At 53.2% G+C, this 13,855-nt stretch overlaps 4 protein-coding genes across 4 annotated transcripts; 2 read left to right on the top strand and 2 right to left on the bottom strand.

Annotated features, from left to right (window-relative positions):
- Positions 1–4,614: 4,614 nt before the first annotated feature.
- LTHEOB_5972 (Cytochrome p450) lies at positions 4,615–6,414 on the bottom strand (the record flags this gene model as incomplete). Its single annotated transcript, XM_035515176.1, has 3 exons — positions 4,615–5,677; positions 5,735–6,225; positions 6,274–6,414. 3 exons carry the CDS (start codon positions 6,412–6,414, stop codon positions 4,615–4,617), a joined length of 1,695 nt encoding a protein of 564 aa, XP_035373103.1.
- A 726-nt stretch (positions 6,415–7,140) lies between these two features.
- Positions 7,141–9,476, top strand: LTHEOB_5971 (Heterokaryon incompatibility protein; the record flags this gene model as incomplete). Its single annotated transcript, XM_035515175.1, has 4 exons — positions 7,141–7,534; positions 7,586–7,771; positions 7,818–9,409; positions 9,462–9,476. 4 exons carry the CDS (start codon positions 7,141–7,143, stop codon positions 9,474–9,476), a joined length of 2,187 nt encoding a protein of 728 aa, XP_035373102.1.
- A 721-nt stretch (positions 9,477–10,197) lies between these two features.
- LTHEOB_5970 (Integral membrane protein) lies at positions 10,198–11,400 on the bottom strand (the record flags this gene model as incomplete). Its single annotated transcript, XM_035515174.1, has 4 exons — positions 10,198–10,604; positions 10,667–10,750; positions 10,806–11,259; positions 11,317–11,400. 4 exons carry the CDS (start codon positions 11,398–11,400, stop codon positions 10,198–10,200), a joined length of 1,029 nt encoding a protein of 342 aa, XP_035373101.1.
- A 1,233-nt stretch (positions 11,401–12,633) lies between these two features.
- On the top strand, positions 12,634–12,912 carry LTHEOB_5969 (Transcriptional regulator; the record flags this gene model as incomplete). Its single annotated transcript, XM_035515172.1, has 1 exon — positions 12,634–12,912. The coding sequence occupies one exon, from the start codon at positions 12,634–12,636 to the stop codon at positions 12,910–12,912; it is 279 nt and encodes a 92-aa protein (XP_035373100.1).
- Positions 12,913–13,855: the final 943 nt, after the last annotated feature.

Genomic DNA, 13,855 nt, shown 5'->3' with positions numbered 1-13,855 from the left:
CAATTACTTTCAAGTCAGACTGACTGATCATCGATAAACCAAGAATGGAACGAACCATGTGGAACGACCATCTACCCACTCAAGGACTCCCTCTTAGGCAGCTCTTTTACTATTATGTCCAGTTGCTTATATCCTGGTAACCCACGCCGCTGAGCAGCACAGTCCCAGAACCCTTCCTGTTCTGTGGGGATCCACATGCCACCTGGGAAGAAGGTAGGGATCAAAGATGACCCCACCAATGGGAATTTTGCTTCCAACCTCTGCAGAGCCTCGGCTACTTTGTTCGTTTCAATGATTTTCTCTTTCACGAGATGGATTCCCAATGCGCTGGAGTCGCGAGCTGCCCCAGCAACGTATATACTGTGGATCATTCCCAGTAGACCAACCGCCATGAGATCTAGCAAAATATTAGTCGATGGTTGTAACTTGTCAATATTCAAGCGTCACTTACACCAAGTATCTTCTTCCAAGCCTGTCACAGAGATGAGAAGGATTACCCAGAGCACCGCCAGCATTACGCTCGATGCACGGGAGATCAATGAAACCTTGAGCCGCTGGCTGCCGGCAGCCAGCATCTCCAGATTTGGTGCCTTGTAGCGCCCCGAACCCTGCGTGAGTGGGTGCTCTTCTCCGAGAATAACCATAACATATCGACTTCCATTCCCCTGCGTGATGCTAACCGTGTCCCCGCCTTTCCTTGCCCAAGCCCATTTCTCTTTCTTCCATTGCGGAATCGCACCTTGAAGAAGAGCCAGAAGGGTTCCTCCGCCGGTTATGATAATAGGCGCCCAGTTCCGTTTTGTAATGATCGGCACAATTGCGACAACGATCTGAATAAGTATGACGAAGAAGCCAGAGTACCATACGAGGTCTCGTTTGATCTCTCCTTGCGTCGCGTTTTGGTCGATCGAAAATATCTCGATCTTAAATGGCTCGTTCTGTTCGTTGTTGTCCGTTTCAAACAAGCCGGCCTCGGCTCGAGAAAGCTCAAGATCTCGGAGAAGCCTTCCGATAACCCAGGACTTGTTTTCTCTCACGTGAGAGAATTTCGCACTGATGAGCTGCGCCGGGAAGTCGGGACTGGGTGTCATGCGGCCATCTTTTGATCATCAGCAGGGTTCATGAATCTCGAAACGACTGCATGCATACCGCCAAAGACAGAAAGCAACGTATTAAATGCATAGGCCATCCAGCCGAACGAAAAGACAGCAGGCGTGACGAGGTATCCGGTTTGCTGTGCAAGTGCGGCTTTGATGATGTCCGGGCCGATGATTAGAAGAAGCGAGAAAATGTCGCTGGGATTGCGCCACTGCTGGTGGAACTCGGCTGGTGCGCTCCTCTTGCTTATGTTGGCTAGCGCATGGCTACTTGGCCACGCTATACCTGGGGGCATCTGTAGCTGAGAGTAGTGGGCCTGACACTTGTCAGGCGCTATAGGTTTCTTGGGAAGCTAAGGGTTGGAAAGGGGCGGGAAAACTGAACAGCAGCAGTCTCGCTAATGTTATGTGACACCCTGGTATGTGTAATGAAAAAGTTTATTGATTGGATCCACATCCGGGGAAAGCCCCGCTGTGCCGCAGCCAACACGACGATCTTTGCGGCGTATCGACTCAGGCAAAGCGCTTAAAATTTTCGATATCAAGACCGGAGAACTGAAGCAAAGATTTGTATCACCTATCGCGATACACGTATTTTTGAATGTAGCAATAAAATTATGGATCTGCGCATTGTTATTTTTCATTGCATGATGGCCGTACTCAAACACAAATCATAAAAACAAACCTGCCGTGTGGAGGTGGATTAAGCTATGTGGGGCAGACGATACTATCTAGATCCAGAGTCGGCTAGGGTACACGCAGGACAGCTACAGATCTCTAGTGTGTTGAATAGCTCATTGGTCTTGTCAGTGGCTTTTGAATCGCTGGCCCCACACCTTTACGGATGGTGACCTCGGTTTTTGAGAGTGGGGAATGAACACGTAGCTTGCCTTTCTCGCTGGATTTTGATTTGACGCATAAATATCCAATCCCCATCTAAAGCATCCGAAAGAAGTTTTTTCGTTGCAATTGTCTCAGCGGAACACGGCCAAGCTTCCTACGTTTCAATACTTGAACGAAAAGCTCACTTGGTCAGGTACGAGTTTGACTCTTTGCGTTTCGCTAATAGAATCTTGCGCCTAACTTTAAAAGGATACATAACATTCACACCAAAAACAATTTTCGAGGCCGACCAGATGGCTTCTTCCAACCACCTACAACAAGCCGAATTATTCAGCAGTATGGACGAGATAGTCGAGCCGGAATCCCCTGGAACGGTACGTACAAGGTGTAATGACACAATGAGATCTCAGTAACCGTAACCATGCTGACCCGTGGCCTACTTGAAGATATCATGTGCACTGATCAACGAGACTCCATCATCCGAAGCCGGAAAGGACGAACTGTATATCTGCCCAATGTGTGAGGATATCGACTTGCCGAATCTGTTTTCCTCGCAGGACCCACCCGAATACGTGCCTCTTCAACACGACACCTCATATGATCTTGATCCTGAGTGCGGCATCTGCCGTCTCCTCAGGGTGCTATGGCCATGGTGGAATCGGGAGCAGCCTCCCTGGTACTTAAAATTACTCGGCCGGGAGAATCGCCGTATCTGTCTAGCAAACACTCAAGATGGAAGAATCGTGGACTTAAAAAATTGTGTCTCGAGCCGTCTCTGGGAGATTCCATTTGCTACCATGAGCAACTTTGTGGCAGGGAAGATTGATTTCGCAATCCTCAAATCTTGGATCGAAGATTGTTCTCACAATCATGGCCCCGAATGTGCAGCAACTTGGCATCGCGATAGCATCCCCGGACTCAAGCTGATCAAAATCCGAGAAAGGCGCATTGTCAACGCTTTGCAAGAAGGTGGTCCGTACGCAGCTCTCTCTTACGTCTGGGGAACCGGTCCACAGGGTGCTGCACAGGGAGACAAACTACCAGCCGAGATGCCGAAGACAATAGCGGACGCGATGAATGTTGCACTGAAATTGGATATTGAATATCTCTGGGTCGACAAGTACTGCATTCGACAGGACGATCCAGAAGAGAAAATGGACCAGGTCGGCAAAATGCATCATATCTTCCGACAATCCCACGTTACCATTATCGCGGCAGCAGGCGACTGCCCAGATCACGGAATTCCGGGGATGAGCATTCCGCGAACTCAAACCTACACAGTCATAAATGGCCGCCTTTTTTTCAGTGGCGACACGATACAACCGTCTTTTATTAGTGTCCCAGAATCAAAATGGCACACTCGAGCGTGGACCTATCAAGAAGAGATTTTATCGAGAAGATTCATACTCTTCACCGACACTCAGTCTTTCTTCCGCTGCAATCAGACGCAAGATGACGGGGAATACGGCATTGAAGACTTCTTGCGAAACTTAGAGAGGGCTGAAGATCGTCGCCTACATTGTGATCTGGCGAAAGTGTTGGAGAACAACAGGAAGTATCGAGTAGGTACACTCTTCCTACATCTGACTGATGTTAACCGTCGCAATCTCACATATGAATCCGATCGAGTCAATGCCATTGCCGGTATACTGGGTCACCTGCAAGGTCAAGATATGCTTGTGGGCCATTTATCTGGGTCCCCAATATTACGCGAGCGCTTCCGCATCGAGCCTCGAACGATCATGAGCTGGGAAGAAGGATTTCTATCCGGCATTATGACATACTTGAATCAATACGAAAGCGACAGACGAGAGGAGTTTCCGAGTTGGTCGTGGGCCGGGTGGAAGGGCGCAGGCAAAAGCCCCGATCTTAATGATTGTTGGGATTGTTTCGTCCGAGAATATAACCTGCGAATCTGGATTGAACTCGATACGACGGTTACTTCGATTCTCAACTCGGTTGATGATGTGGATGTGCCAAAACCCTTGGAGCGCAGCTACGGCGGCTCAAACATATGTCTTTCCAGCAAAGAATTCCAAAAGATTGCGCAAAGACTTATATTCAAAGATTCGACTTGTCGTTTCATTCGGATCGAAGCACCAATTGTACACTGTCAATTAAAGAGACTGTACGGTACAATTGTGATCGTTGATTCAGTGGAAGGCTGTCGGCTTGATGTAGAGTGGGGGGACGACGAACCGAGTGTATATTTTCTCAGTCGGGTTGGTTATAGGTCTGACCAGGAGAGAGAGTTACTTTCAAGTCCTCTCAAAGGTCTCCTCATGATCGGGGAGTGCAATGGGGATCCTCGAGGGTTTGTGATTTTCGTCAAAAAGCTTGACGATTATTTTGAAATGCTTGCATGTTGTTGGATCGATCCAGCACATATACCTGTCTTTCTACAGGTGCGAGATGAGGAGGGCTCAATTATGCCATTGTTCAAGTATCTTCCGGAGGAGAAGCCAGAGACGGAAATATTATTGAAAAAAGAGATCATCCGGCTTGGCTAGCCATTTTGAGGGTGTTCATTTTGCATGGGATGCGGGTCCTTCGCCGTTGGGAATGTCGTAAAACAAAAGGATTTTACATTCAAAGCATCAAGTAGATTCCAGGAACGAATGTCATCTTTCAACCGCCATAAAGCAGCCGAAGTTTCCTAAAGCAACTCCCACCCTCACCTCCTCACCGAAACCCGACACGGATACCGCTCAGCCGGATGCTGCCCGCCCCCACCCCCCGAAACCTGATACGCCCTCTCCCCCATCGCCCGCTTCACTCCCCTCCTCCTCCTCCTCCTCCTCCTCGAATCCATCCCATCCCACTCCTCATACGCAGGCCTGATATCAAACCTCCTCAACACCACCACCAACACCGTCTTAATCTCCGTCAACGCGAGCGTCTGCCCAATACAATTCCGCGGCCCCACCTCAAACGGCCGCCATGCCCCCTTCACCCGCGGCTGCAACGCTTCGTCGTACCCTTCCTCGCCCCTAGCCACCCACCTCTCCGGCACAAACTCGTTAGCCCGCGGCCAAAGGGCTGAGTTGCGATGCACGGCTTCGTGCACGACCCACACGCTGCAGCCGTCCGTCGGGAAGCGCGTGCCGTCTTCGGCCGTCAGCACGATGTCCGGCGCCCCCATGCGGATGCCGCCGGCCGGCGGGAAGAGGCGGAGGGACTCCTTGACGGCGGCGAGCGTGAGGGGGAGCTTGTTGAGGAGGGAAGGGTCGGCGGCGAGGAGGGCGGCGGCGGCGGACGGGTCGGGGCCGAAGACTTTGTCGTGCTCGGCGCGGACGCGGGCGAGGAAGGCCGGGTGCGTGTGCAGGAGGTGCAGGGTGTAGGTCATGGCGCTGGAGGTGGTGTCGTGGCCGGCGACGAGGAAGAGGCGGAGCTGGGCTGTGGCGTAGGTTTTGAAGGTCGGGTCGAGGGTGGGGCTGGACTCGGCCGAAGGGTGCTCGGTCATGTAGCTGTCGAGGGCGAGCGAGACGATGGAACGGACTTTGCGGTCCTTCGGCTTCTCGGGCTGCAGGAATTGCTTGCGCTCGGCGAAGCGCTTCTCCAGCTCGGCGTGGATGAAGGTGTCAAGGCGGCGGCCGTAGTACCACGAGATGAAGGGCCGGTAGGGGTTCCAGCGCTTGAGCGGGTTGATTTCGTCGCCGAAGGTGGCCCATTCGATGAGGGAGCGGAGGGTGGCGGGGAATTCGGAGTCGGATGTCTGGTAGTTGAAGTCTGAGTCTCTGCAGCGCATGTCAGTAGTTGGAAACACAGGGCAGGAAAGGACGGAGATGGCGCACAGCGAGATCAGACCAATGACATCGATGGTCAGACGAAACGTAGCCTCCTCAAGCTGGAACACGGCGCCTTGGGCAGCCTTCTCACGCAGCAGTTGGCAAAAGACCTCGGCCTTCTCAACCATCTTGGGTACCTGCTCCAACATGTAGGCAGGACTGAAGCCAGGACTGAAAATAGAGCGCCACTTCTTCCATGGGCCAGTAGGCATGGTTATCAAGTTGGGACCGCCGGCCAGCGACTGGAATGCGCTTTCCACGGCGTCAGGTTTGCGGGCATTGAGCTGCTGGGTGATCTGCGACGCGGCAAACGGGTTGGCCACGACAAGGAACGGGGTGCTGATTGGCCAGAAGTCAAGGTAGAACATGTGGTGTTTCGGAAAATCGAGAGAAAGGCGCCGAGCAGTGTAGTTGAAGACGGCATCAACAGGTAGGTCCTCGAGACACTCCTTGATTACCAGCATATGCCCCGCGATCCAGCTGAACGGCGGCATTGGCTGCACTTGTCAGCAGAGTGGAACTTCGTGGGTGGCACTGTGACAAACCAGTCCTTGTTTGCGTAGATCATTGATCACTTTGCGCGAGAGGTATGCTTTGGTGACAAGGTAAAGCAGGGCGCATACAAGAGCAACCAGTAGTGACATTGAGGTGCCAGTGGCAGAAAGAGCGATACGCGGTACACTCATGGTTGCGGGTGATGAGAGTGGCGGCAGATGTTGGTTTGGTGGGCGTTCTGGGATGGAAGGGGTTGGGTTAAGCCGTGAGCCAAGCGTAGGATTGAGGCACAGCGGTGGCACAGTGGAAGGCTGCCGAACCATGTCAGCAAGGATTTCACTTCCGCTGAATGTGATTGGAAGATTAAGGTCCGCGCCGCATTCGCCCCTTTGCAATCGAGAACGAGGCTGTCGCGCACCAGATCTATTTTGGCATTTCCCAAATTATACAGTGAGCCATGAAACTTTGAGAAAGATGAAGCTTGCAGACCAGCCTCCTACCATGTGAGGGTTCCGACTAAACGATAACGTGTTATGTAAATGATTCTACAGCTCTGAGCCTGTCCAGAGTTGTTACTACTGAATATCAATCATTGGTATGACTAAGGTAGTTAGATTCTGAGAATGGCAGTGACTTATATATCGGCCCCCATTTTCAGCCGGTAGTCCGAGAGCCGGTGATAGCGCTAGTGCTAGTTTGTCTCCACCACGATGCTTAATGATTGGTCGCAATGGTTAAACGGACTCGAGTCGCTGACAAACCTTTCCTTTAGCTTCGCGCATGGCGGGGTGACGTGGCAAACTGAAACTGCTTTGCTCGGCCGGCAACGCTGTACCAAACCATACTCTACCCCCGAAGATCGACATACAAGCTACCGATCCAGAACGAACGACACTGCTGGAAAGAGAATACTAGCTATGTCAGAAGAATACTATGAGGCAACCCTCGACCACCCCTGCGCCTCTTGCAAATGCCTTGAACTGGATGACGCACAGCTCGGTGGCAAGGTGGAGATCGATAGCAGTGGGACATCTCGCGTTTCCTTCGGTGATGCACGGGAGACTATTGGAAGACACTTGAATGATTACTACAGGCCTGCGGACGGCGATGATTATGTTGTAAGCCCCAATGGAAGGGTGCTAACGCTGGGCTACCATCGCGAAGACATGTTCCCGAACCTGCCCAGCCTTGAAAAAACTGCCAGCCAGGGATGCGAGTTTTGCTCAATGTTACGGCAAGATCTGCTCTCTGTCTGGTTGAAGAGAGATGAATTGGCCGACGTGAGAGCACGTGTAGAGAATGGGACCGACAGTAAGGACACGAGGCCTGCTAAGGATAGCACGAATCTAATTGAAGATTTAGGGCCCACTGACAAGGGGAAGATCCTCATCCATGAAATCAAATGCCAGTATCGATACTTTGCCTGGTCGAATGGTGGTGAAAGGGGATTGCCGTGGCTCGATACCTTCACAGTATTCTTCAGGGTCTTCGACGGTCGGAAGTTCAGGGAAGGCTCATTGTCCTACAACGTGTCCACCGACTCATTTGGTAAGAGCTCATCCCCTGGGAAAATGGCTTTTGTTGACTGTATTAGATAAATGCGCGGGATGGCTTGGCATCTGGCGCCGACTGGTGACACCAGAGGCTTTGCCTTCGCAGAGACTGAATTGCCTGCTCGAAGAGGCCATTCGGCGCGTCCCGCCCCCGACGGAGAATCTTTACCTGCCGACGCGACTAATTGACGTCGGCTCGCGGTCACAACCCACGCTTCGATTGGTAGTCCCAAAAGATGACCCTTCGTTTCTGGAAACGGTTGATCCAGCGGCGAAAAGGTATATCGCGTTGAGCTACTGCTGGGGGTCCAGGGAAGATGCGGAGAAGCAGCTGAAGACTACAGGCGACACGCTCAACGAGCATCTTGAGCATCTGCAATACGAGAAGCTGCCGCGGACAATTGCGGACGCGGTCGAGCTGTGTCAGACACTGAAAATTCGTTATTTGTGGGTAGACGCGTTATGCATCATCCAAAGCCACGCCGAGGACTGGGCAAGAGAGTCGTTCGAAATGGCGAATGTCTATGCCAACAGCCTCTGCACTGTCTGCGTCCTTCGAGGAAGCTCATGTGTGGACGGATTCTTGCAACCCCGCAAAGTCCGTCCTAGACTCGCTGTGAGATTCCGCTCTGCTTTGGACGCTTCCGTGTCGGGTAAATTCTACCTCAGCCAGCCTAAAGCAGCGCACGATGACTTCGAATACGATTTCCAAGCAGGAAATCACACCTTGTATCATCCGGCAAGTTGGGACTTGGAGGGCTCTGCGTGGACCGAAAGGGGCTGGACCTTTCAAGAAGAGCAGCTATCGACAAGGAGGATTTTTGTCGGCGACCGCATGTTTCATGTGAGCTGCATGGGCTTTCATGAATCCGAGGATGGGTCTCGCTTCGAGTACCACTCTCTACTTTCTCGGCTGACAGGGCCCAATCTGGACAACATATTCGTCAGCTGGTACGACTGGGTGGATTTGTATACTTCTAGACACCTCACTGTCGCTGGAGATAAATTGCCAGCTCTTTCTGCCTTGGCGCGGACAGTGGCTGAGCTCTACCCTGGACAGCGCTACTTGGCCGGGTTGTGGGAGGCAGATCTCCAACGCGGGCTTCTTTGGACGGTCGAACGGAGGAACCGATCTAAAGACTATATGCAAGACAGGAAGAACGAATACATCGCGCCGTCCTGGAGCTGGGCTTGCGACTCGATCATTCCCACGCGGATCATCGGCCCTGACGACTCGCGCTATCCTTATACTCGCAAATTCGAGCTGTGCGATGCCAAGCTCGAAACCGACCCGGGGAATCCGTTTGGGAGCGTTTCGGCCGGATATATCCTATTGAACGCGAAACTGTTCCGAGTCCCTCTCGATGCAAATGGCAAGCCTAATACTATTCCCAAACCGAAAGAAGAAGGCTATGCACAGCTGTACATGCAGTTCGATCTCACGCTTCGCTCGCCAGAGGATGAGTACATTGCTGACTTTCGTTTTGACTGCGATTGCCCAGGAGGACAGCATGTGGATAGCTGTTCAAAAGGATCCATTGGTCAGTTGTGGATGATTTGCATATCGAGTGCGCAGCTTGCCTCGAACTATGGGAATGTGAGAGATGAGGAGATCATGTTTGGGCTTCTACTGGTACGAAATGAGAACGGAGATGGCTTTCTGAAAGTAGGTCTCTTTTATTCAGAGGCAAGGGGCTTAGGCGGGAAGAAACTCTGGGAAAACGTCCAGCCTTGTGAGGTAAAGCTGGTGTAGATGGCAGGGCGATGAGTGGTTTCCATTCTTTTCAGGCATTGTCTAGGTCCACGCACTTCCAGACGAAGGTCTAGCTTTATTAGAGACACCTGACTGATGCGATAAAGTATGATTAACATTATCGAATATTACATCAACCCCCATTTCAGCATTCAATGTGCGTTGATAATAAATGAAAGCTCAGTGCCTTGGCCACTTAATTAGCTCCATATCATTTAAGTTCTCCAGGTGTATGGATGGCCTTATGTATGTCACTGCAGGCTTCCTGAGAACGGCGGAATGAATAATGCAACAGCACATTTCTTGGTATGCGGCGCAGCGGGCCATCCCGTCTTTGTGCAGGAACCCGGCCGGACGGTAGCATTTGATTGGCGGGGCCCAACAGGTGAAAATTGCAACCTATCATATGATATCTGTGCCCACTATGAGGTGCTATCTTATCGTTGTATTGGGAAAGATAGGCAGCGAATCACTTTGACCTGAGTGGGTCGACATTGAGCTGCTGCCGCACAAGTCCACCAGGTGGTACGTTACGCAAAAGCGGCGCAGGATGACATCCCCTCGGGGCGTCAAACATGCCGCGGCAGTCATTGATTTGTTGATGATAGAAAAAATGGTTTCACTATGTACATTTCCAACCCAGCTCACTATATACACCACCACCACCATCACCCTATCCGCTCCACATCCTCCAACCCCTCCCTCTGCATAAACGACCTTATCTCCGTCATCGTCGGCACCACGGCCCCCGGCGCCGTACCCGAGCGCGGCCCATCCGACGCCGACGGCAGCGGCGCATGACCGGGGCCCGGCACCGGCGCACTGCTACGGCGCAAGAAGATAGTACGAAACACAGTCGCCGAGGCAGCCATCATGGCGGCGCAGGCCTCCATCAGCTGCCAGAACAACTCCCACGTCACGTCCAGCTGCGGCTCGCCGAGGCGGATGGCGCCGAGCACGCGGATCGTCGCGAAGATGATCATGACGATGGAGAGAGACAGAAAGGCGCCCAGACCGATCTTTTGCTCGCGGTCTATTCGGGCGCGGCGGAGGATGAAGATGGGGAAGGTGACGACTGTCGTGCGTGCGGGTGTTAGGGTGGAAGGAGGGTGGGAGGAGGGCAGGAGGGAGGCTTACCGAGGACGTCGGTTGTGATGTCCAGCACGGTGACGACGGCGGTTAGTGGCGTGTAGAGCCTGGAGCCCGCTCCTGTGCAGCCGACTGGAGTTTGTTGGCCTGGGTTGAGAGGGGGATGGGGATGTGCGAAGGTGCTTACAGCTAGCCCATCCGAATTTCGAACAGAGGATGAATGCCTCCGACACGAGAAACGCCCAAGTGACGGCGGTGATGACGACGACACACCAGAAGTACCGCGACAGGTGCGTTGATACGTTCTTGATCAGCACGCGGAACAGCGCCAGGAACGAGAACTTGACGCAGAAGATGGCCGTCCAACTGGTGTCGACAAACACATTCGTGACGATGGTGACGTGCGTCAGCTCGTTCAGGTCGGCGGCGTCCAGCACAAAAGGCACGTCGGATATCACGGCCTTGTACAGGAACAGGCCATCGGCGCCCCACTGCAGCATGCTCGTGGCCACGACGACGCATGGCATGGCCACCAGCAGGAAGTAGTCATCGAGGAAAAGTTTCCGACGAGTGAAGAAGCGCATGGCTATGCGCGCCGCGACGGTGAGCAGCGCGAGTCCGCACATGACCCAGCTGGCCACCTACAGGCTACTCAGTCAGTCTCTCTTCGTGGGTGCAGGAGGGGGGATGACGCTCACCAGCCATTGCTGTTTGTGGATTAGACCAGATGTGTCAATGGCATGTTGTTTGGCAGCCCCCGTGAGAGGCTGTGTCGCTGCCATTGAGCTGTGGGCTGTGCAAGTAAATTTAGAGATGGGTGAGTAAAATTAGAGAAACACGAGAGTATTCTACCACCTGGGGGCGACGAGCATCCCGGAGCCGGGCCCTGCTCTTACTTGGCATGCCACACCCTACAAAAAGGAACCATCACGCAGGTGGTCAGGCTGTATGCAGATTTTATTGAGTGTGGGCATCCCTGTACCACCCTGCAGATGGGGCCGGGATTTGTGATGGATTTGTACGCGATCGCCCCCACTTCCACCCTAGCATTCTTGCCTGGGAAAATAAAGTGACAATGGCTGCCTCGCACCCCACGTTTGTGGTCGATGACTAGTACAAAGAAAGGCAGGGCTGTAGAGCTTTGGCTGGGTGTGGCTCTGAGCTTCCGCCTTTTGCGGCAGCCAATACACAGAAAAATAACTTCTGAAAGACTGTCAGCCGCAAGATACCGGTATCGTATAACAGCCTTGGGAAATGCGCCGATGCGCTAAACTGCAAGATGGTCAGACGCATGTCAGCTGGTGGCCAGATCCTGTGCCCAAGGCATCGTATGATAGGCTGAGCAGTCAGACATGCCTGCGTGCATCGCAATCCAGATTTTGAGAGGCTCTGGTGGGTTCCCTGTGGTTCCAACGTCCAACAAGGCAAAAACTAGCAGCGACTACTCTAATTGGCAGGGTTTCATTTCTTGAGCAATACATATAGTAAAGGTGGAAGTGCCATAGAGTTGTCCAAGCAGCTACAACAATTCCAAGATGCCAACTGCGCGGGAGTTTCTGGTTTCCATTTTCCTCATTTCTGTACCCTTTCAGCTGCATTATCTTGTTTGCTTTCTCATCTTCAGGACCATACTGCGAAGCAAAAGCCCGGAACAATTACCACCAACCCCGCCTCAATTCGAAAATGTACTGGCATTCGTATGGAATCCTGTCGAGTTCATCGAAACAATAGTGTATGTCATGAGTGTCGCCGGGCGTTTGCCTTTTGCTGACATGGTACAGAAACAGCGAACGCGGTAGCAGCCAGTAGAATGCAGTCAACCCTACGCTCGATTTCGTGCCGCGTTTCTCATACAAGGGCCGGAGAATATCAAGCAGTCCTGGAAGGAGAGATCCACATATCATCCAACGGCACATTTTACTGCGTGATACGCCATACTCTCGATAGAACCGCGAGCTAGTTGGCACTGCATACCTGCCCGACGACGTGGGGACAGCAAGACGTAGAGCAATCACATGGCGTGGGAGAGTCGCCGGCTGTTCGCCGAACTCCTCACCGGGACGGGGTCCACTGATATGAAGGTCCCAGCACGGGCTTCAAAATGGCAGCACGATGAAGAGCGGGTGGCCCTGGATAACAGCAACTTCGAGCTCCTGATGCTCAACTGCAACAGCGTCGTCCTCGAGGCCATCTACCGGCCGGTGTTATTGACGCTCAACCATGCGATGGTCGACAGCTTCGACAAGGGTGAAACTGCGGCCCAAACTCGTTTTCCGACCATCTCGGGAGGGTAGAGTAATTTACGTATTCGCGAATCCCTGAGCTGCCCGTTCTCGTTCCGGCCCGCACCCCCCGCCCCGTGCCGCCCACGCTAGCCCGAATGGGGAAAGAGGTTCGACCACAAACGTGTTCCCGGTCGCCGTCTTTAGGGCTGCTGCAGGGGTACTTGTTCCGCAGCCTTCGCTACTTCTCTAGCGATTCGTCACCCATTCGGCGGCAGCGGAGATGGTACGATTGGCGCCATATGCTTCTGATGTGCACGCTGCTGACCCGCGATGTCGACGTTGAGATGCTGGCGGCGATGGGATGCTGCAGAACATTGGCGTAGTTGCGGAAGCCGGTGGGTCGGGCGTCATACTGTATGCGGATGCGTACACCACGCGAGCTGTAGCGCCTCAAGGGACCCCTGCTCTTCTGTCAGGGCATCTTTCTGGTTTTGGGGAGGGCCAACGTTACCCTAGTAATTTGTATGCATTTGCTCCGCCCAAAACGTGAATTGTGCATGTCTCGGCCAGACGGCTGGTGTCTGCTCTCAAATACCGGAAGATGTACCGAAGCTGTGCCTCTTCCCCTCATGCTCTTAATTATACCCTGTTCCCGCCAGTTTACCGTGACGACCGGTCAGTAAACGCGATGGCCATACCCGACGCAATTGATCCGCTTGCCGCCAGCTTTCTCGCTAGCCGCCTGACTCGATGGAGCCGCATCATCCCAGCCTGCCTCCGCGCCAAAAGTCTTTCGGGGTGTTAGCCCGTGGCCTGAGCGTCCATGGCTTTTGATCGTGCACCGGCCACTAGCAAACGATTAGCACCTATCCGCTGTCAGGTTGACTGCACACAGCCAGCACTCAATTCTTCAGGCCCACTCAGGGCGATACCGCCCTCCGTATTCGCAGCGAATGCACCTAGCCACCTACACCGCCAAGGTCGCGACGCCCAACTTCTCCGCCGCTACCGC

The sequence above is a fragment of the Lasiodiplodia theobromae genome, assembly GCF_012971845.1.
Source record: "Lasiodiplodia theobromae strain AM2As chromosome Unknown scaffold_17, whole genome shotgun sequence".
NCBI lineage: Eukaryota > Fungi > Ascomycota > Dothideomycetes > Botryosphaeriales > Botryosphaeriaceae > Lasiodiplodia > Lasiodiplodia theobromae.
The sequence above is the reverse complement of the archived record's forward strand: the minus strand, read 5'-3'. Positions and strand labels throughout refer to the sequence as shown.